Source organism: Phoca vitulina, unplaced genomic scaffold, assembly GCF_004348235.1.
Source record: "Phoca vitulina isolate PV1807 unplaced genomic scaffold, GSC_HSeal_1.0 scaffold83, whole genome shotgun sequence".
NCBI classification, from domain to species: Eukaryota; Metazoa; Chordata; class Mammalia; order Carnivora; family Phocidae; genus Phoca; species Phoca vitulina.
Genome location: NW_022589786.1, coordinates 5,094,051 through 5,115,049, shown reverse-complemented (window position 1 = coordinate 5,115,049; position 20,999 = coordinate 5,094,051). Strand labels below are relative to the sequence as shown.

Here is a 20,999-nt window from a genome sequence, read left to right as displayed (position 1 = left end):
CACAGGATTACTGTAAAGATTACATATGCTAATATATGTAAGATGCTTAAAGTAGTGCCTGGGAAGAATAACAGCTCAATAAATATCAGCTATTGTATTTTTTTTTATTTTATAGATTTTAGTAGATGTTACTGGTACCCTCACACCACATCCCCTTAGCCCACCTGATTGAAGCCACCGCTACAAAGAGTAGCCCTGTGCATGCTCAGACTTACCTCTGCTGATAGAGTTGTGTGTTAAGTTCGTGCTACATTTCTATTTCTCTATCCCATAACCTTCTCTGACAACATGGAAGCTTGTTCAACCCACGAGCAAGAACAGTCTAGAGATGTAGGGGAGTTACTGCCCCCAGGAGCAACCTTTAAACAACGGGGGACAGGAACTGGTGGATAAAAACTTAAGCTTCTTTTCATTCAGGTAAACAATTCTAAGAGGTTTTCTGTTTGATTATCAGGAAATTCCAGGGGAACTGGCTCCCTTTTGTGGCTTCCTTGGGTTTTCTCCACATGAGCTTCCCCCTCTTTCCTTAGGTGTCATCCAAACATATTGTCAAACATTTGAAGGTGACCCTCATATCGCACTTCACTCTTCTGAGTCTTCTTTAGGCCAAACATTCCCAACCTGCGTCAAGTGTTGCCTTTGGGATACTGAACCCCTCCTCAGTCTCACCGTCCTCACATAGCTAGACAGTGCAGATCCAGACCCAGGTAATCTGGGGAATAGATGTGCATATAATTTCTTATCAGCGACTTTGACTTGCTCTCCTGTACTGATAGTTCATTAAAACTGAGAAGTCCTTTTCACATGAACACCCCCAAACACATCTCCCAGTTTTAAATCTTTCAAGTATTTTTGACCCCAATAAAAATACACTTCTATTAAATTGTTATTTTATTACATACCTTACTATTAAATCCTTATTTAAAATACTGTGCCATTTTATTTATTTTTTTATTATTATGTTATGTTAATCCCCATACATTACATCATTAGTTTTTGATGTAGTGTTCCATGATTCATTGTTTGCCTATAACACCCAGTGCTCCATGCAATATGTGCCCTCCTTAATACCCATCACCAGGCTGTCTCAAACATTTCATCAGAAGCTATTTCACTCTACTAACAATCCTATCAGGCAGTGCTGCTATTTTACTCATTTTGCTGATGGGATAACTGAGACTCAAGGAGGTTAAATAAGTTTCTTGTGGTTACACAGTGAGTAAGAGGCATGCCCAGGATGTGAACCCCAAGCCTGCACTAGAGTCCATGCCTTTATCACTTCTACATCATCTCCCTGCACCAAGCCTGTTCTCACATCCCTTACTAGACACCGTTCTATTTGATTAAACCTCCCCTGTCACAATAGAGATGCCTTTGAATCTTTAATTTGTTGTCCCAGTCTCGAGTTCACATCTGTAACTGTCCACCCTTATGATTTTAATGGCCCTGCATCTCGATGAGAGACTGCATCCCAATACTTACACTTGATCAGAAATATATATTCAAGTTTGCTAATAGTGATTGCAACGTCAGAGCTCATCATGAATGAGACGGCCCCAATTCTGGCTCTGCCATGACTTTCTATGTATGTCATTGTTAAGGCTGTTCAGCAAATTTTCCTGCTTCTCCATCTTCTGTGAATATGGTAAGAGAGCACTCCCTGCCCGTGTTGTGTTTGAGTGGATACACATGATTAGCCCTGGACAAAGAGCTGGGAGCTATGAGCAAAGGTGGCATGTGTTACTTCTGGGCTGGGGCTTATGATTACCTACTTGAGACCTTCCAGAGCTCACTTTTTATCGCAATGATCAGCGAAGTCCCAGTTAGTGACCACTCCACCAGCCTGGATCCTAGAGTGAGTACAGCACAGGACAGACCCTCCAGCTGACCAATGATAAATCCGTAGTGTGAGAAATAAATCTTTACTGTTTTAAACCACTGAGATATCATTTCTTACAGCAGCATAAACTGCCCCAACCTGACCAACAGATTATTCTTGGACTTGACCTCTTGACCTCTTTAGTCTCAGTTTTACCATTCAATTTAACAAATAAAAGGGAAAAATAATTAACATTTGGTGAGCATCTCTTAAGTATAAGGTGCTTTAACATAAGTACTCTCATTTAAACTTCTCAACAATCATATAAGGTACCATCCCTTGCAAAAACATTCCCAAACTCAGATATCTCCCAAATCTACTGCTACCATAGTACTCCAAGCCATAATCCGAGGCATTACTCTTTCTTAGAATACTGTATCAGCCTCCTGCCTACATCCTATTAAAACTTTACCCTTCTTAATTCTGCTCAAAACTTTCCAAAGATTTCTCTCTGCAGTCTGCATCAGACTGACACTCTATATCATCCTAGAAAAATTTACATGATCTGGTCCCCACCAGTCGCTTCAAGCTAATCACTCATACTCTCCTGTCTACTCATTAAGTCCCATCTACATTTGTCTTCTTGATGTTTCTGAAATGCATCAGGCTTGTGACTGCCTCAGGACTTTTGCACTTGCTATTACTTTTGCTGGGAATGCACTTCCCTTAGCTCTTTTATGACTGACTTTTCATCATTCAGAACTCAGCCCAAATAACATCTCCTGAGATAAGTTTTCTTTGACTACCCTTGATAAGAGAACACCTCCAGCCTTTTGTTTGTATAATCCCATTTCCTTTTTCCTCACAACACAAATTATTATCTTCAGTCATATTATTAATTTGCTTGTATATTTTCAGAATTCCCTACTGTAAGAAAAGCTCCATATGACAGAAATTTTGTCTTGCTTTTTCACTGATGCTTCTACAAAGCCTAGAACATTGCCCAGTACATGGTGAATCCTCAAGAAGCGTTTGTTGAATGAAATAGAGTGAATGAATCTACAATTTACAGATAAGGAAATGAGGCTGGCAGAATTTGAGTAACATTCCCAAAGTCTTACAGGATTTCTACGGATGTACCTGATTCTAAACCCCACTGCCTTTTGGGACAGGAAGGGCATTGCCAAAAGACACTGAAGTGACTGACAACAGGCAGGGCGAGGTGATGTGCAAGTGTTCTTACAGGCTTTGGATTCTATTGTGGATGCAATCAAACCAAAAAAGGCACATTGATCATGCTTTCCCCAGAAAGCCCTGAATTTCCAACAGAACAAGATAACTTGAGAAATCTATTGATCTCCCATTCTTGTCATGCTGGGCATGTGACAAGGATCAATGGAAATTTGTACTCTCCTGCCCAAGACCCTGCAACTTTAATTTGTATTTCCACCCGGATTCCCACAACTCTGCAAAATGCATTGCTCAAACAGCGTATTTAAGGTAGGGCATCACCGTTTGTGTCAGCTGTTTTCCCAGCTCCTTCCAATTCAGAGAAATGTCTCCCTCTCCTCTCCAGCTCCCTGCTTCGAAGCCAGCTCTCTGACCCAGCGGTCTTCTTGCTGGGCGTCTCACACACACTCATTGGGCCACAGACTGTGGAGGGGCGGGGCCTCTAGCTCTTCAAAAGGGATCAGGGTCTGAACAGCCCAACCTTACTGAAGTACTCACACTCTCCCACCCTCTTTCCCCTGAGTCTGTGCTTTCCTGCCTGCTTTCTCTTTCTTTTCTGGCTCAGCCTGGGACAAAGGCTCATATCAGAGGAGTCTCAGGTCTTGCATTTTAATGTCAGTGATGGAAAAACACAAGAATGATTCCTGGATCCACCAGCAGGAACTGGAAGATCCATCCGAGAAATACCTGAACAGCACCGAGGACTATCTGGCCTCCCTGTATGGACCTCCCCGCAGCCACTTCTTCTTCCCAGTGACTGCAGTGTATGCACTGATTTTTGTAGTGGGGGTCGTTGGTAACTTCCTGGTGTGCCTGGTGATTCTTCGGCACCAGACTATGAAGACACCCACCAACTACTACCTCTTCAGCTTGGCTGTCTCCGACCTCTTGGTCCTGCTCCTTGGGATGCCCCTGGAAGTCTACGAGATGTGGCGCAACTACCCCTTCCTGTTTGGGCTCGTGGGCTGCTACTTCAAGACTGCCCTCTTTGAGACGGTGTGCTTTGCCTCCATCCTCAGCGTCACCACGGTGAGCGTGGAGCGCTACGTGGCCATTCTCCACCCGTTCCGCGCCAAGCTGAAGTGCACCCGGCGGCGGGCTCTCAGGATCCTCGGCATCGTCTGGGGCTTCTCCGTTCTCTTCTCTCTGCCCAACACCAGCATTCACGGCATCAAGGTCCACTACTTCCCTAACGGGTCCATGGTCCCAGGCTCTGCCACCTGTGCGGTCGTCAAGCCCATATGGATCTACAATTTCATCATCCAGGTCACTTCCTTCCTCTTCTACATCCTCCCCATGATTGTCATCAGTGTCCTCTACTACCTTATGGGCCTCAGAGTGAGTATCCAAGCTCGCTGGCTTAGGGCAGCATCCCTTCTTCTCTCACTGACTCGAAGTTCAGAGGAAAAACTTAGAATTGGAGAAATTCAGAATTGGAAGGAAGTATAGAGAAAAACAGAATGAGCCTAAAGGGGAAACAGAAGTTAAAGGAGTAGCCTCAAAATTAGGCAAATACTAACCACAACTATAAACCATTTCCTTTAACTCACCTTCCATTATTCTTCCTCTGTGCCTGTGGCTTTCAAACCTAGGAGTTCCTACAAATCACCTAGAAATCTTACTATGCGTATCAGTGTGCAGGCCCCTGCCCCAGGGAAAATCTGATTGAGTAGGTCTGAGGTGGAGCCTTGTTTTAAACAGCGCAAGGTGGCCACCCCTGGAGGGACTGTTCCACATCCTGTTGTCTCCTGCCCCCACCTACTGCCTGCATTGAAATTTTCCTCTGGACCGACTTGGCCAGAGTATAACATAAGCTATCTCTGCCTATCTTCTACTCCAAGACAGACATACAATTTTAAAGTCAGACTGTCCCTTATGGTTGCTTTGACCCTTTGGTTGAAATACCAGGCTAAAATGCAAAAATATGGCTTGAGAGGGACCAACTTGGATTTCTCTTGATCAGGTGGAAATTGAGGGACAAGGACATGAACAGAGCACATTAGATAGAGTAGAAGAAAGTGGGAATAAATGATAGCTGAGATGAATAAAAAACTATCACTTAGTTTGCAACATACCTAATAATTAGAGGTTCCTATACTCATGGTGGTAAACTGATTTTTTCCCCTTTTTTAGGATCTAAATTAGCTGAGAGAAACTACTTTTGGTGATGGTAGTAGTGAGTCTATATAATTCCTCTCCTGGTATATTCTGCATCCAAATTCATAGAGATGAAATCTGTGACAGCTTTATGCCCATTTAAGGAGGCAGCTTGTGTAGGAACAGTCTTGGGACCATTTAGACTCCCAGGTCTAAAGCCCACATAAAACACACTTTTAGGCAAGCCACACAATTCTCTCCCGGAGTTAGTTTTCACATTTATAAAATGAAAAGGTCACATTAGATTATATCTAAGGCTCCTGATAGCTCTAACAGTTTGTGATAACTTAAAAAAAGGAGGAAAAAAAAAATCTGTGAGCAGGAGCAACGTGAATTATAAATGAAGGGAAAACAAATCATACATCACATTCACATCATCTGCTTCCAGACGGCTCTGCCACCACGTATTCTGTGACAATTAATGTACTCCCATCTCAGTGCATCTCTGGGAAGGGGAATGTCAGAAACGAGTGCCCTGCAATGGTCCTTTTCCATATCTGCTGTGCCCAAGGTGAGCAGCAGAGTCCAAGTAGGAAGAACAAGTTCCAAGAACCACAGATGTCTGAACACAGGAGTGAATTTAATCAGGCAGAGAGTTTTGCCAATCTCCTCTTAGAGGGCTGGGCCCTCTACACCGAGACACGCATGTCACCCCAGACTAGCTTGCAGTGTCTTAGGATGCCCTGTGTATATCACTGGAGGGAAAGGACTTCTGCATGATTCCAAATATCATAAGCCCTATGAGAAATCTCACCCCAAACTGACCAATACCATTTTGTCCAACACCAACCAATCATTTATCTTGGGTAATTTGGAAGAAGTATTTAACTTTGAGTAGGAAGCACACACCCTCTACCCCCAACCAATTACCTTGTGTTTCACTTTGTTTTATTGTCATGAACCTATAGGCACCAGGAGCGAAGTGAGAGCTCAGACAACAGCTTAGCAACTACCTAGTTTGGTTTGTGTGTATAGTGCAACTTATAACATTCCTATTCTCAGGAAGGATGAACTGTTACCCAGGGGACACCAGGGAATGAACTATCTGCTTAGTAAGTCACTGCTAGAGGAATTTAAAGATCTGTAGACTAACAGTCAGAAGAAATAGGCCCTAGTCTATGGCATTGGCTTCACGGCCTTTGCAAATGCTGTACCTTTTGCTATATCATTGCCTGAAATATCCCTAATGTTGACCATCACAATCCCTTTTGCTTTTTAACTCTAACTTACCCTTTAAATCATACTTCACCCACACTTTCTCAGGGAAGTTCTCCCTGACTCTCTAGCTGCACCTGGACCCTGTGTATGTGGTATGATTCCTGGTGATTTTCCTTCATTGCATTTATTACAATTTATAATCTCTACTTGTGGGTTCCTTAATTTATTTCTCTCCAACTAGACTGTAATCTGAATGAATGAATGAATGAATGAATGAATGAAGTTAAATTATTTTACTCATTGCTGGACTTTAGCTTTTCTACCTTCGAAAGCAAGAGAGTTGGGAACATTATTTTGAAGAGCTTTTTGACCTAAGAGATTTAAAAAAGACTAAGCAAATCTGATGATTATTAAGTTATTGACTCCCTTGGCAAATCTAAAGTTATGATTGACTTTGGCACTCACTGCCTTCAGAAGGCAAAAAAGCCCTAAGACTGATGAAATCCCAGGACCAAGGAAGGAGGGGAGCCCATATGTGTGTTCAAAGCTGAGCATTTAGGGCTGCTTCATCATTCCAGCACATGAGTATCCACTAAGCTGCTCTCCAAGGTTAGAACATGTTAGAGAGGGAAAACAGACAATCCCAGGGCAAGTTTCTTTTTCTCTGAGAGGAAGTTCTTTTGGAGCTCTCACCTAGTACTTGTAATTCTGCATGCAGCATTAACACTTGAATCGAAGAAGATGGATTATGAATTGTAGCAGAATCCAGCCATGCCAAACAGAGTTGCACTAATTTTTTCAAATAAACAGATTTTCTTCAGATTGTAGAAATATTTACACAAAAGCTAGGATTATATTTTGGTATTCTGAAGCTTAGTCTCCACACACTAAACATCTGCTGGAATGATTATAATCATATAAACAACTGATCAGCATAATATATCAACCTAAGTCAGCCCCATTGACCTCCCCCCTCACCTTTTATCTTACACAGCTAAGGAGAGTGGGGTAGGAAGATCTCTGAGCTTCCTATACGTAACCACAATTTTTCACTCTTTTTGTATCTTCACTTTTAAAATAAAAGTTCAGAAGTGGAGAGAATACTTAACAGTTGAATATCTACTTTGCTAAACATCTGAAGGGAAACAAAAGTATCCAAACATAAAGCAGTATTTAATATTGGCTGGACAAATGGTTTGGATTCTATTCTACTAGAATAGTAGAGGGCTTCAGATTCTGTTGAAATAATGTATACCATGAATAAATATTCAGTTTTTCACTCTCCCTCTCTTTGGCTAGTTGTATCACTAAAACCTACAGAAGCTGAAAAGTAAGCAATGATTAATACATTTATAATTTTCTTTTCATTGCAAACTACACTGTACAGAAAGCCTGTTCATGAAAGAACTGTATGGACTGTTTGCTTTATGTTTGATTTAAGGAAATTGTTCCTTGAAGTAGAGAAATTACCAAGGAAAACTGTTAAACCCACCCACAGAAGGGACTAAGAGATCCCAATAGTTTTTCATTGTTCTTAATTATGGACTGAAATCAAATACTGGGATAACTATCTTGTAACAGTGACAAATTTTTTAAAATGGTATGAAACAATTAGAACCTTTAGTAGATTTAATTGATGATGAGCTAATAAGATTTGCAGTTTGATTTATTACTCTTACCTTAAATATAAAGGTTTTTTGTTTTGTTTTTTGTTTTCGTCTCTGCATCTGGCTGCTTCTTTGTCTCAACAAAAGTGCTGCTTATGGGTGAGCAGTACCATGAGAAAGAGAATTTCTGAAAGGGACTCAGTAATCCACATGAGTGGGACCACAGATATAAATAAATAACAGTTTCCTCAAAATTCAGTTTTTATAATGTCTTTCGAGTAAAAGGAAGACAATAATCAGAATGACCATAGTTATATATAACTTACTGAGTATCACGTGCCGAGCACTGAGATGAATGCTCCACCTGAATTATTTTGTTTTACATTATGTTTATAACCTCTTATCTTCAGTTTCATCCCATCTATTCCTAATAACTGCACAGTATTTTCCCTTCTTTCTTTCCAAGTTCTAGGTGACCTCTGAAGAGTCAAATCTCACAGGAACTTTAATCCCTCACTTTGTGAAGACACAGGTGTATGTAGAGAGCACCAGTATATTCAGAGACAGATGGTCAGGTTTGTTAATCATCCAAGTGGATGCTTCAGGACTGGTGTGGTCCCGAGAGCTACCTGACTTCTAGGAGCTAACATGTTTGTTAGACAGACAAGATATTCCTTTGTTGAACTTTGGAGGCAAGTTTTAATGACCTTCCCTTCCAAGTCTTATTTAATTTTAAATACCTTCTCTAAAGTATTCTGTAAAAATGCCATCCAGCCCAGGAAGCTCCCTGATTCTTAAAGCGGTTTGCTCTACTGTTGCACATAACCACATCAATCTCTTTTTTATCTTGAATTGGAATACATCTTCCATATATCTACCCAAGACTATATAGAGTAAGTTGAGCTTTCTTTCCACCTGATGCCCTTGATCAGTGTGTCAGAACTTTCTACAGTGCTAATGAAGGAACCCCAACTCAATCTGGCAAAATATGATGGGAAGTAGAGACCTGAGAAGTCAAGAGGTAGAGCTGGCTCTTGATGAAGATTAATCCCATAAAACACACAGTGTTCTCAAAGACCTAGCTTTATTTCTGTTTCTTTGCTCTTCTTTTTATACTGTTGATTTTAACCTCAAGATCCTCACAGAAGGCCATTGGTGGTTCCAAGCACTTTCCTCATGGTGGGGAAAAAAAGTAGCTCTTGTATTCCAGAACTCACATGCAGAGAACAAGAAGGCTCCCAGTGAAAGAGAAATAAAACTTCCATTCCTAGAAGTACAAGCAAGTATCTGAGATCGCTTTGATTCCAATTATGCAGTTACTGTGATTGATGGATCGTAGCTACATTGTTCATGTTCCGAACCTGGAGCTGGAGATGGGATCATTCCCATCCAAATTAATGACTAGCAATGCAGACGGACTAAATTCCCTAAAGCAAAATCAGGGTACCACTGGTAGGAGAAGAAGAGAATCAATACTAGAGAATCAATCACAAATACATACTGTACTATCTTCTAGATGCTTGATGGTAGTTTATCATGAGTCCTTAAAGCTTTCTTCATCTGGTTGTATATCCTCCAAAACTAAAAATACGTGAATTAAAGAGAAGAAAATTCTACAGCTAGGTGAATGATGCAGATCTTCAGTGCTATGGGAGTTCAGAGGAAGGAGAAGAAAATGGGCTACAGTGGCCACCAGAGTCTTCAAGAGTAGATGGGACTTGAACAGGGCAGGGAAAATTGCATGCACATGTAGTGTTAATATTTGATATTTTTAGATACTTCTTCATGGATCACCACATCTTGCAACAGGATGAGTATATTTTAACATCTAAACTCGGAAACATAGGCACTCTTATCAGTAATACTAGTAACACAGATTTTTCCAAATTGTGCTCCTCAAGATATACTAGAGATTCCACTGAAAAGGGTTGGGTCAGAGGGGATATTGTTGAGTCAAAGAAGCACTATCTCCCTTGAGGTTGAGATGGGAGATGTGGGGTGTGGAAAGTGGGGATGGGGGAAGGATAGTACACAAACCCCCAAGAAGATGTTCATAATGTCCATCAAGCACATTAAAGGCTCTGAGAAGACCCACAATAAAGACTATAAACTTTATGAAGCAAAAACAATATCCATTTTGTTTTCTAGTGCCTACCCACCCTATAGCAGAGGGATTCCATTCTAATAATTATTGAATGAATGAATGAATGAATGAATGAAAAAGCCTATCTAACATTTTTTACTTTAGATTTCACACTTTTCATGGAATACCTATTAATATACTGCATAACTAGGGCTCTATAGAATAGCATATGATACATGGTGGCTTTGCAAGGTAGCCACAACCATCAATCCAGTTGAGTTAGGTGACTCGGATCCAACTTCACCTCCAATTTACTGTTAAACATTTGACGAAGTCTTACGTTTCTTTAACTCCCAGATTTTTGTCTGCAAAATGAGCGTTAGAGTTACACTTCTGGGATCTTGACAGAAGGAAACAATGTTTCCCTCCCTTAGTATCTTTTTCCACTTCCCTTGCAGCTAAAGAAAGACCAACTCCTTGGGGTGGATGAAGTGACTGCAAATATTCAAAGACCAGCCAGAAAATCAGTCACCAAAATGCTGTGTAAGTCCTCCACTTTGTTCGGGTTTGTTTGTTTGTTTGTGAAAGCAAAGGAGTTGCATTTAGTACTGAGAAAGTGCTGCTGGGATCAGAATAAAAATTCTCCTGAAACGTAACATCAAAACCTAGGTTTTTCCCAAGCTCCTAGGACCTGTTTTGTTTCTATTTTATAGTTTTCAACCCTCAAACAATGCACTAAATTGCATCCTTGTAATACGCTCTGTGTGGTATTCCATAAATCTCACTCTGTAAATCTCACTCTGTGAGATTTTGAGCATTTCTTTTCCTCTCTAAAATGAGCAGGTGAGGGCGCCTGGGTGGCTCAGTTGGTTTAGTGTCTGATTCTTGGTTTCAGCTCAGGTCATGAGATGGAGCTCCGAGTCAGCTCCATGCTCAGCAAGGAGTCTGCTTAAGATTCTCTCTCCCTCTCCCTCTGCTCCTCCCCCACCTCTCTCTCTAAAATAAATAAGTAAATCTTAAAAAAAATAAAATAAAATGAGCAGGTGACTTTTAACCTATTTTGAGTTATAAGTTTTTTTAAAAAAAATATGATGAAAGCCGTGGACTCTACACTCAGAAAATGTACAAATATACATACACAAAACATTTTATAATCCAGTTCAGGGGATCATGCACCTCCTGACAACCATCCTTGGACTCCCTGGGATCTTTTAATTCCAGATTAAGAACATCTGGCCAAGAGTAAACAGTCATCCCGCCTATAATACTGTATCATTTTATATAAAAAAGTACACTCTTTTGCATAGATAAGATATTTTAAAAATCCAGGCACTGATCTACACTCTCCCAAAAGAATGTTATAAAAATATATGATCCTACACTAGGGTATGAGAGATATTGATGAGAAAGGAGATTTATAATAAACTTCCCAAGTCAAAACCTAAGGTTTGGAAGAAACAAATCCTTCAGGCTAATATTCATATAAAGCACTCACTGTAACTGTGTGGTGTTTATGAACAAAAAAACTGTGAAGTCACTAAAGTTTGTCTAATAGTCATCTTCTCGGAAATTGTTTAGCTTCTGTTGGCATCTGACTTTCCCTATTAAGAAATCCCATGTCTTCATTATCTCCCTCTTCCCTTTCTCCTTGATCATAATCTGCTCTCAAAAGAGTACACTCACATTAAAGTCACAGTGATAAAATATACAATATTTATTTGTCTTTGGGGGGTAGAGTTCGATTTTAACAGTAACTACATTTTTTTAAAGATTTATTTATTTATGAGAGAGAGAGAGAGAGAGAAAGAGAGCACTGGGGGGAGGAGGTGGAGGGGCAGAGAGAGAGAAAGAATCCAGAGCAGACTCCCTGCTGAGCGATGAAGGGCTCGACCTCCTGACCCTGAGATCATGACCTGACTTGAAATCAAGAGTTGGACACTTCACCTACTGAGCCCACCCAGGCAGCCCAACACTAATTAAATTTTTAACTAAAGGGAATAGTAGGCAATAGTGAGCAGATTAGGGACCTTTCTTTAGGGGTAAACTCAGAAGAATCTTTCAGGTATTCTTGCAACCATAACAGACAGGCAGACTGCTTACTCCGAATATGTTTACTGCTAACAGCAACTATATGTACCATTTACTCTGGAAACTTCAAATGTGCTCACAAGTTCAGAGAATTGTAAAATAAACATCCATCACCCAGCTTCAAACATTATCAACTCATAGCTAATCTTGTTTCATCTATATTCCTATCTCTTCCTTAGCCCCTACAAGATTGTTCGGAGGCAAATCTCCAGCATCATGTCTTGGGAAATAAAAGTATTATATAACTTCAGAAGAGAAAAAATATATTTACATATTTATATTGGTGAAGATTGAATGCCCCAAAGAGAAACTATGGTAGCACTAATCTCTGTCTTGGGAGCTGGAAAAAAAACCAAAAAAACAAAAACACAAAAACTGGGCAATAGTATATTTCTGTGAATCTATAATTATTTCAAAATAAAAATAAAAAGTATTGGAAGGAAATCTGTAATCTAGAAAGTTATAATGTAACAGACACATCCCCATCCCAATCAAAAGATGCTTGTAAAGCAATATTATGCTCATGATTCTTCTCTTTCTTTATGTCCCTCCCACCCCTTACAGAATGACTGAATTCACAGAAGTTTCTAATTATTTCTAGAGTAACAAGATAAATTCATACAACATTTATACTACATCCTATATTAATAGTTGTTATTAATCTATGACTTTAAAAAACACCAATTGCTTGAACCCAATCACTTTATTTCTATAACCAGTTTATGTGGTTCCAACAATCTTCTTGCAACATATTTTCCACAATAGAATGTTTTCAGAACTTTGAATAAAGTCAATACTATTTTAAGTGTTCCGAAGTAAACTTAAATTATACAAGAAATCTTGTACAATCGTATGGAAAACTGATTCTAAATCCTGTATAATTCATTCTCGTGTGTAAATATTCTATGTAAAGGCTCATCACTATCTAGATGGTCCATTAAAATGATAGCTTAGGAAAGATGCGGGGTGGGGAGGAGTGTTAGAAGGAATGGACGGACTCAGAGTGGGCATTGCATACCTATCCTTGCTTTGACTGTCTTTTGCTCTCTCATTCATCATCCTTTTCCAGTTGTCTTGGTCTTAGTGTTTGCTCTCTGTTGGGCCCCATTCCACATTGATCGGCTCTTCTTCAGCTTTGTGGAGGAGTGGACTGAATCCCTGGCTGCTGCGTTCAATCTCCTCCATGTGGTGTCAGGTAAAATTTTGGCTGGTTTGGTTGCATCACACGTGTTCAGGTAATTGCAGCTGCATCATCTTGCTTAGAGCAATAGGTTCTATTGGATATACTATGATTATGGGGACCCACCATACAATAAAGAACACATTTGATTTTTATTTTATTCATGTATCGATTAGGTATGTTATGGGTCCAAAAGAAATATACCAGATCAGTGTTTTAGATGCTACTTTATTGAAGACCTCAACTCTAAGCATGATGATTACAGCAGGAAAATGGTCTAAGAGGTGATTCCTTTGTTTTACTTCCAATGACCACATGATTGAATTGGTTCTTATTAATTAAACATCCATGTTTAATCCCTGAAATCTCATATTATCTTCAGCAAGTGTTAGATCCTCATGAAAGCCAACCAAAGGTATCAAGGTCTTCTTTTAGGCTACTTTAATGCTGCTTGTGAAGGATACCGTGGAATTCGGTGGAAAGAGTGGTGGAAAGGTCATTAAATCAGAGGACCTGGATTTGCATCTCACTCCCATCATTAATATTTGTAGTGATCTGAAGAATGGGGCCTCCTTCATGTCAAAGTTTCCTCAACTGTAAAATGGCAATAATGCCTGCTCTATACAACCCATAGGCTGATGGTAAGAAGTAAATGAAATAAAAGCTTTTTAAGCTGCACAATACTACATATCTTTCTATAATCATCACAACAAGTAGATGTTATCATCACCATTTTACAGCTGAAAGAACAGTTCCACAAAAAAGAACTCACCTGCCCAAAGTCATTTGGCTGGCAAATGGTAAAAACAGCATTCCAACCCAAGTCACCCAACTTCAAGTTCAGGGCTTTTTACTCCAAAGTGGAACAAAGAATGGTCACCCAAGTCCTTCTTTCTTAGCTAGTGTGACTGTTAGACTTAGGTGCAGACCACCTTGTCCCCCTACTTCGGTGAGTCACTGGCTGGTTCTACAAGCTCTTTAGATGATCAGAGACATCACCAGAGAAGAAAGAGAAGAGCAACTTGTGTGCGGGAAGCTCGATGTGTGCATAAAGCAAAGACCACAATGTTCATAGGAGTATTGAACGCCATCTATATTATCTGTTTTCAATCACCATCTCTTTTGTACTCAGCAGGGCTTATACCTGGACAGTTTATACCTGGACATTAGTACTTTCCTCCATGTTAAATTAATTATGAATTCTGGGTGAAATCTCAAAAATATTTATAGCTCTTAGCTTATCTTTGTGATTAAGCTGAGAAAAACGGAAGTGATAAAATAAATTGGAGAACAGCACGAGATCACATGAGACTTGACTAGTTGACTCTACATCTCCAGATGCATCAAGACAACCATTTTAAGATTTCCAAATTACAGCATTTATATTAACATTTTCCTGTTAAAATATCATCTCTCTCTTCCCCACATTGTCAACCAGCTGAAGTCTACACCTCTTAAATGCTACCCAAAAAAGGCCTCCAACTTGCCTTTTGATCAAGTTATGTATTTCCGTTCATAAGCCATGCATTTGTCAAACTGGTTAATTAGAGAGTTCTGCAGATTCTGCATTATTCCTGCCCTATGTAACTATTCCTGTCTCTGCACATTTGCACAGGCTATGCCTTCTACCTGCAGTGCTCTCTCCTCTCTTCCCCAACTATCTCCTGCCTGCTTCAGGGGCTGGTTAGCGTTCAATCACTAGTTACCATTAAATCCTTCATGATCAGTATAGTCCTTGTGTTTATGCTATCATGTGAATTTCCATAGGATGACTGTCAGTATCACATATTTTGCTCTTAACAGAAACAGTTTGGTATTGTTCCTTTGTCAACTGCTTAAGTTAGGCATAGATTATTTCTCTGTAATACTGTTCCCTATCCTTAGAGAACAAACTCTAAATCTACTACCTACCAATGTGCCTCAAAGTTTCTGGCACAAAATAAGAATTTGTTGAATGAATTAACAGTCCACAGAAATATTCTTCTTCTGTATTCCTCCCTGCCCAGTTCTGTGCATAGGGCATATGCCACTCTGTATGTCCTGAACTATGTAAATGAGGACAACCATGAATATGTTACTGACAGTACCTATCACTTATTTTATATTCTTAGCCATTCTCAGTCCCTCTGTGGATAGCATCTCAACTTTATCCTCATAGTAATCCAGGGAGGTGGGTTAGGATGGTTTTCCCGCTCCCATTTGGCAGAGAAAAGAATTGTAATGCCAGATCCATCCAAGGTCACAGAACAAGCAAGGGCCAAGATCATAAACGAAGTCCTCCGATTCTCAACCTCAGGCCCATCTTGGGCCTTGGGGAAATAAAATAGGATGTAGTAATAAGAGAAGTGTGTATACCAAAGAGGAAAATGGCAGTGTGCAAGGCATTTGGTGAAGAAAACAAATGGCAAAATACAATTATTTAATAAAGTTGGAAGGTGGGAAGAGCCATCAAGGGGAAAGGCTAGGTAGGAAAGGGGCATTGGGGAATATTTTTTTGAAGAGATAGTTAGCATCATAAGAAATATCAGCAGGGACTATGCCTTAACTGATTTACCATTCCTCTATTACTTGCAGTTTCAAATTATAAGTTTAAGCAAAGCTCCAATGAGATAAAAACATCTCTATTTCCTCTGATACTTAAGCATCTCTTGTTAATGCTATGAGAGCATGTTCTTTAATTAAAGAAGTGGGGATCAAAGGAAATTGCCAAGCATCTCAGAGAGATCCCATGCCAGCCTAAACTTTTTGCAAGACTCTTTAATCTTTCTGTGTTTGATTCCTAAATACACAGGCGGTAGATCCATTCAGAGCATTTTGTATTCTCAATTAGAGTCTTTTTTATATTATTACTTCCAAAAGAGGCAGTCACAGGGATTCGAGGCCTTTGTTAAATATTTATGCTTCTCTCTATCATGCCTCTCACTCAATTTCTCCTCAGTGTGTCTGTTTTTTTAATCTCCTGTGTTCCAGGTGTCTTCTTCTACCTGAGCTCAGCCGTCAACCCCATTATCTATAACCTACTCTCTCACCGCTTCCGGGCAGCATTCTGGAATGTGATCTCTCCTTGCAAACAGGGGCACTCCCAGCACCACCCACAGGGGCCACCTGCCCAGCGGACCATCTTCCTGACAGAATGTCACCTTGTGGACCTGACTGAAGATGCAGATCCCCAGTTTCCTTGTCAGTTGTCTATCCGCAGCTCTCACCTGCCCACAACCCTCTGTGCTGGACAGGCACCATAAAAGGAATGCTCAGAGTTGACATTCCTTTATGCTGCCTTACTGTAGGGAAGGACACCCATAATTTATGGCTTCTGATATGAGAGTAGGGAGATAAAATGAGTCTTAGAACTTATATACCCATTTCTAATGTGTGTGGGTTTTCTTTGTTAAACAAATTGCTACTAAAACTGGATCTAAAACCCAGAACCTCATGATTTTTAGTTACCTTTCCATTATCCTAACTGCCTCATGCCCCTTCACTAGTTCATGGAACGAAAAAAAAAATGATGACCAGTAAAGTATGATACCTATACCTTGAGTAATTTTCACTTTGGGAAATAATTTGTCCTGAGTCATCCACACTCTGAGATAGGCTGTAACTCTCACAACCGATGGCCCCTGTGCGACATAAAAGGGAGACACGTAGATGATATGCTACTTTACCTGATTTGAGGGATCCATGTCAATGTCCTTCCACAGCAACATATTTATCCTACTGCCTCATATTTTGTCATTATAATGTGATTCATTAGGGTTTTGAAGCCTGTTACTCAAAGAGTCCTCCTGATAATATGGGGATGCTTCTTAGAACTATTATTCCCAACTTCCTGATCCCCAACTCATTCTCAGTCATTCTTCACCAGAATGGGATCAAATCCAAGTCCTACTTAGAGAAGAATGGAAAGTGGGATAAGGCTATGGTAGAGGGTCAAAAGAGGCATAAAATATTCCAAACACAAACTTAGCTGTTTTCATAGTTTGCTCTAGACATAGATTTCTAAATTCTTACTCCATAAACAGATAGACCATAAACATGGTCTACTATCTTGGGAAAAAACCCAAGTCAAATAGTAACTACTGGTCTCAAACCCATGACTTTTACTTACTAAATCTTTCATTACCTATATAACAGTCTTCACACATATGAGAAAAATCAACTTTCCAGACTCATCTTCTGTTATGTCATCACATGTAATGTATATTCTATTCAAAATGGATTACTTGCTCTTCTAATGAAAACATGCTCCAGTTGTCCCAGCAGCACATATTTACTTAGAAAATGCCCTCTTTATCTCCAGGCTCCATCTGTTGTTCTCCTACCCATCCTTCAATGTCCATCTGAGTGTGGTACCTCCATAAAACCCTGCTTGATTTATTCAAATAGATGTGGTATCTGACCTCTCTGTCAGTCTCTCTCTTAAGTTTCTTCCTCACTCTGCTTTGCAGTTCAGGGATTTATAGTCTTGTTTTGTCAGAATGTAAATTTGTCAAAGGCATGAAGTATCTTGTGTTCATTTTTGCTGTTGCTGGAACCCTGGCAATATATCTGTCACAATGGTAGATGTTCAATAAATATGTGGTGAGTGAGTTGACTTCACATTCCAATGTGCTGAGTCAAAGAACAGCTCCAAATGGAACATTAAGAGCCAAAAGACTAAGATTCTGTTTCTGATGGGGATATCTGACCTTCAGTTGGCCTTTTAACCAGTTGTGATTATAACAGCATGTCTGCAGTGCCTGCAGTACAAGAAGGCTCTTCCTGATCCCAGATTCTTACTGATGCTGAAACATACAAGTTCCAGCTTTCAGTCTCTGAATTTTTCCTAAATTGAATGGACCATCCTATTGATAAATGGGGGTACTGGTCCCTGACATCATTATTTCCTAACTATATATATATTCCTAATATATATATTGAATCATCTTCAAAGTGATTCAATATATATATTTTTAAATCTCTTTGCTAATTATAAGCCAACTTGAATGAATCAGAATCCTCCAGTGATGGTTTATGTTGATGAGCAGAATCCTAGGGTCATTTGAGGATTAGGTTGAAAAGACTCAGCAGGGGCTCCTGGGTGGCTCAGTCGTTAAGCGTCTGCCTTCGACTCAGGTCATGATCCCAGGGTCCTGGGATCAAGCCCCGCATCGGGCTCCCTGCTCGGCGGGAAGCCTGCTTCTCCCTCTCCCACTCCCCCTGCTTGTGTTCCCTCTCTCGCTGTGTCTCTCTCTGTCAAATAAATAAATAAAATCTTTAAAAAAAAAAAAAAGTAAAGACTCAGCAAAACAAAACCTCAGAAATGGAGGAGAAATGAATTTCCTTCTCACTTTTCAGAGGCATTCTCGAATGAAGATCTACTAAAGTCATCAGCCTTAACATCAACTCCTAGTGACCAGAACTAAATATGCTGCTGTTGTAGGTGGATGGATAGGAAAAGAAACAACACTAAAATTGAAGCTAGTAATTTTGCTACTTGATTATAACTTTGATCTCTTTTTTTGTTTTCTCCTTATTTACCTTTTTTCTCTTCAAAATGTATATAAAAGTTATCATTTTCTCATTAATTATTTCTTTCAACAAATCACTTAGTACCCATTAGGTGATGTGCATTATGCCAGGTTATGAATTTTCTGGCCTTGAGAGTTTACATCTAATAGAAGAAATGATTTTTTTTTTTTTTTGTGAAGTGTGCTACAAAATAAAAATACAAGTGCTATAGGACTATATAAAAAAGGTGTTTGGTCAAGTCAGGGGCAATAAACTTAATTAAGCCTAGCATTTAAGAAGGGGGAAAAAAGAGTGTTGAGATCGGGTCTATATACATATCCATACACACAGGCATATATATATATATATATATATATATAACTTATATTTCAAAATGAAGATTGAAATGTCCCAAGTCTTAGAGTTAGCTGATGTAATGGCTCACACACAATTAGTAGAATAAAGGGAAAAACTAAAACTAAATTGCTCAATGCTACTCAATAGTTGACCTCATCATGTCCTTGTGATTTCCTTGTGATCTCTGCATTTTGGAATAATGACAGAAGAGGCCAGGTAGTAAACACAATTACTAAAATACTGGTAATTTAACTATTTTGCAACTAAACAGTGACTTTTGAGCTCTCTGGTAATTCATAAATTTAGTGAACTGAAGGAATGATGTTCAGAATGTTGCTTGCCCAATTAATTGTCTAGCCCATAAAGAGAGCAGAGATTCTTTTTTTTTTAAAAGATTTTATTTATTTATTTGACAGAGAGACAGCAAGAGAGAGGACACAAGCAGGGGGAGTGGGAGAGGGAGAAGCAGGCTTCCCGCGGAGCAGGGAGCCCGATGTGGGGCTCGATCCCAGGACCCTGGGATCATGACCTGAGCCGAAGGCAGACGCTTAACGACTGAGCCACCCAGGCACCCCTGAGAGAGCAGAGATTCTTAATCTGAGATCCATGAACAAGTGTCAGGAAGTCCAAGAATCCTTGAAATTGTATTCATAATTTTTTTAAGGATTTTTAAAAATTTATTTATTTGACAGGAAGAGAGAGAGAGAAAGAGCAAGCACAAGCAGGGGGTAGTGGCAGAAGGAGAGGCAGAAGCAGACTCCCCACTGAGCAGAGAGCCTGATATGGGGCTCGATCCCAGGACCCTGGGATCATGACCTGAACCAAAGGCAGACACTTAACTGACTGAGCCACCCAGGTGCCCCTGTGTTCATAATTCTTAGTGTGTACTTTTTTGTAGAGAAGGTTTATAGCTTTGATTAGCTCCTCAAAGTAGTCTATGACTTAAATTATTATAATTACTATTGTAAAGTACCCTTAACAGTCTTACATAAAGACACTCTCTTAATGAATGAGTTATAGTTGAATGAAGGCATTTTAGGAGAATTTAAGTCTCATTATTCCAACATAAAAATCTAGTGTTTGTAAGTATCAGCAGTTCAGTGGTGTGCTGCTGCTAGCTCAGACTGGCTTACAAAAGTTTATTATTATGTATTTAGGAATTTTGAGAGCCTGGTGTTACATGATTGGTAACCTGAAATCAGCCACAGTGGGAATATTTACACCATAGAAATTGGCAAACATTTTACCTCTGGGCTCTTCCCCCCCACCCCGAGAGAGCTATCTTATCAGCACACCATTAACCATCAATATGCCATCTTTCTGTAATATACATGATTTGTTTATAGAATAGAAGCCCAATAACACCATTGTAATTACAGACTACTTAAAGTTGTGGTTAACTCGTTGAAAAAAAAATTGTCACTGGACCAGATTTTGACCCAGAGGTATGAGATAAAATAAGCTAAAGCATGCTAATTAAGACATGAAAGCCTCATCAGCATTTTATAATTAACTTTAGAATGCAGGAATTATCCTTGGATGCTGTCCATTAATATCAGTGCAGAAAATAGGAACAGCTCTACATGTTATCTTCCCTATACATCTGTTTTTAAATATCCCACAGGTTTCATTGTAAAAAGATGCAAGATTTCCACATTCTCTCTACTTGGCTGGAGACCTCTTTTTTTTTTTTAGAGAGAGAGTGTGCGAGTGAGTGAGACCGCATGATCTGGGGGGGTGGGGCAGAGGGAGAGGGAGAGAGAGAATCTTAAGCAGGCTCCACACTCAGCGCAGACCCCCATGTGGGGCTCGATCTCACAACCCTGAGAT

At 39.8% G+C, this 20,999-nt stretch overlaps 1 protein-coding gene across 1 annotated transcript; it reads left to right on the top strand.

Annotated features, from left to right (window-relative positions):
• The first annotated feature begins 3,649 nt into the window (after positions 1-3,649).
• Positions 3,650-16,646, top strand: NMUR2 (neuromedin U receptor 2). The gene is made up of 4 exons (XM_032395355.1): positions 3,650-4,387; positions 10,513-10,597; positions 13,212-13,337; positions 16,293-16,646. Exons 1-4 carry the CDS (start codon positions 3,662-3,664, stop codon positions 16,562-16,564), a joined length of 1,209 nt encoding a protein of 402 aa, XP_032251246.1. The 5' UTR covers positions 3,650-3,661; the 3' UTR covers positions 16,565-16,646.
• Positions 16,647-20,999: the final 4,353 nt, after the last annotated feature.

Bases quoted from the DNA above. Each gene is read 5' to 3' on its own strand.
- NMUR2 (XM_032395355.1), top strand. From the start codon at position 3,662: ATGTCAGTGATGGAAAAACACAAGAATGATTCCTGGATCCACCAGCAG. The intron at 4,388-10,512 runs GTGAGTATCCAA...CTTCCCTTGCAG, and splicing joins ACTACCTTATGGGCCTCAGA to CTAAAGAAAGACCAACTCCT. The intron at 13,338-16,292 runs GTAAAATTTTGG...CCTGTGTTCCAG, and splicing joins TCTCCTCCATGTGGTGTCAG to GTGTCTTCTTCTACCTGAGC.